Source organism: Magnolia sinica, chromosome 8 (genome assembly GCF_029962835.1).
Source record: "Magnolia sinica isolate HGM2019 chromosome 8, MsV1, whole genome shotgun sequence".
NCBI lineage: Eukaryota > Viridiplantae > Streptophyta > Magnoliopsida > Magnoliales > Magnoliaceae > Magnolia > Magnolia sinica.
The window spans coordinates 64,062,696-64,065,026 of record NC_080580.1 but is presented as its reverse complement, the minus strand read 5'-3'; the positions used below and the strand labels follow the sequence as shown (position 1 = coordinate 64,065,026).

Here is a 2,331-nt window from a genome sequence, read left to right as displayed (position 1 = left end):
TTACCCGGAATCCCGAATCGTAGATCAGGAGTCAATCTAAGGTAAGATAGTCTCCGGATTTCTCCAACCTTACGTATTCGGCGGATTCTATCCGACCACGGGATTTTAAGATTTATTGGCTAGTGGCGACTCCAACATCCACAAGTCAGCGTAATCACCCCCACCACTAAAAACATAACATACAAATTAGTGTGGGCGCCGATTTTCAGTGTCTACAGAATGACAACTCCACTGAGGATTTGATAGCTCGCACTAGCTGAGACCCGACTCGAAAGTGTGTGGTACTTTAATCTCAAGGGACTTCATCACTGCATTAATACAAAAAAAAAAAACATCTTTGGCTACACTTGTTTAAGCATTAATTCGAGCTACAACTACTTGATCTCATGCAGCTATGCCTACTCATGAAGAAGAGCTGGCAACTCTGTCAGCTCTTGAAGCATCTGCATCGGCACTGGTATCAACACCGGCACTAGCGCCGATACTTCAGTAACTCCAACAAACTCACCAACTACTGTACCCATAAATGAAATGGCCCAAAACCTCAAAGCATTGCAAGAGCTATTACTTCACCTGGTACCAGGCGCCATACCAAACATGCAGGCAACACAACCTAGTGTGTAAAATAGCTCAATCCCACAAACTCCTTTTGTTTTCTCCCTCATTCCTTAAGTAAATCATGTTCTCCCTCTTCCCGTGGCATCATCCCAACGTATAAACAGGGGCAACCCTCCCACACATCTTCCTCCTAATAGGAGATCCAATCAATTCAAGGGGCAAAACCCCTCTCGACCGGTCCCTCCGAAATTGAAGAGCTTCGAGAGCAATTATAAGATATGCAAAGGAAGCTACGGAAGCAGCAGGGGGTTGATCTCTCATCTACCAAGTTCAGGGATCTTTGTCGCTTCCTTGATGCAATGGTACCTCAAGACTTCGAGGTACCAAAATTCAAAAGATATGATGGTACGAGGTATCCTATGGACCATTTAAGAGGATTTTGTGGAGAGCTTAATACTATGGCAGGTAATGACGGAGCGTTCATCCGTGTGTTTCAAAAATCCTTGAAAGGTGATGCATTAGATTGGTACACATCATTAGACTACTATCAAATTAAAACTTGGGAACAACTTTCCCAAGCTTTCATTGATCGTTTCGTTTACAATCTTAATGTAGCGCCCGAAAGGGCAGATCTTGTTGCCTTAAGGCAGAGGAATGATGAGTCATTATCAACTTATGTTGGACGGTGGCGGGCCATGGCCGATAGAATGAAAACACCCATTGATGACGAGGAGCAAATCTACAAGATCATCCACTTGGCAAACCCGAGTATCTCTAGATACCTCGTCTCGTATCCATATGCCAACTTTACCCAACTCATTCGCGTCGTGAAAAAGTCGAAGCCGGAATAAGGGCTGGGACAATCTCCCCCTAGTGGCCTCATCAAGCCTCCCCAGTACAACGGATAGTGGAAGAAAGACTTACTGGATACGAGAATGGTAACAGAAGTGTTCTTGACCTCCATCCAATATAAAAAGACAATCTTGTCGCCTCTATCCAAGGTGCTCAATTCGCTCCTTAAGAGGGACAATGGCAACAACAACAGCAAAGGGAGATTCCTCAGTACCCCAATCATGGTCAACAGATGAGGATGGCCCAGGAACCTAGGCAGTTTACATCGATAGCCCAAACTTATAGTGAGATACTAGCCACGCTAGTTCAAAGGCAAATACTTAAACCGCTACTGCCTAGGCTCCCCCCAAACCCTCTGCTACCAAATTATAATGAGAATGAGTACTGTGCATACCACCAATCTCGAGGCCACACAACAGATCATTGTTTCGCCCTGAAACATGTGGTCCAAGATCTGATTGACAACCAAACGATTGTGGTTACCTCTCCTACTATTGTCACCACCAATTACACCCTCTAGAACCCCTGCCACCATATCAAGTTGAGCAGTATTTCAGGAACTTATGAATTTTGTAACTAAGACCCCCAGCTGGGTGGGTCAAAGATTTGAGCTTATATGATTATTTATGCTTCATTTTGCTATCGCACTCTGAATTTATTCTTTCGCTAGTTCTCTGATTTATAAACTTTCAGGTTCCTAAAACGAGTTTCGTACTTGGGTTTTAGAAACCGGGGCGTTAAATATGCAAGGGGCATCTCCATCCAGTCCAATCTCTATGCCCCCAAGTCTATAAGAGCCACCACTAATCAATCCAGTTCATACAGCCTTTGCCTCACAAGGAGCACCACTTGCCTATCTGGCCCCTACTCCAACCCTCGTGATCCAAGAATATGCTCCTTCTCTGATCAACATACCGCATG

At 44.6% G+C, this 2,331-nt stretch overlaps 1 protein-coding gene across 1 annotated transcript; it reads left to right on the top strand.

Moving 5' to 3' along the window:
• Nucleotides 1-836: 836 nt before the first annotated feature.
• Nucleotides 837-1,409, top strand: LOC131254284 (uncharacterized). Its single transcript, XM_058255276.1, has one exon. It carries the CDS (start codon nt 837-839, stop codon nt 1,407-1,409), a length of 573 nt encoding a protein of 190 aa, XP_058111259.1.
• Nucleotides 1,410-2,331: the final 922 nt, after the last annotated feature.

Bases quoted from the DNA above. Each gene is read 5' to 3' on its own strand.
- LOC131254284 (XM_058255276.1), top strand. From the start codon at position 837: ATGCAAAGGAAGCTACGGAAGCAGCAGGGGGTTGATCTCTCATCTACC.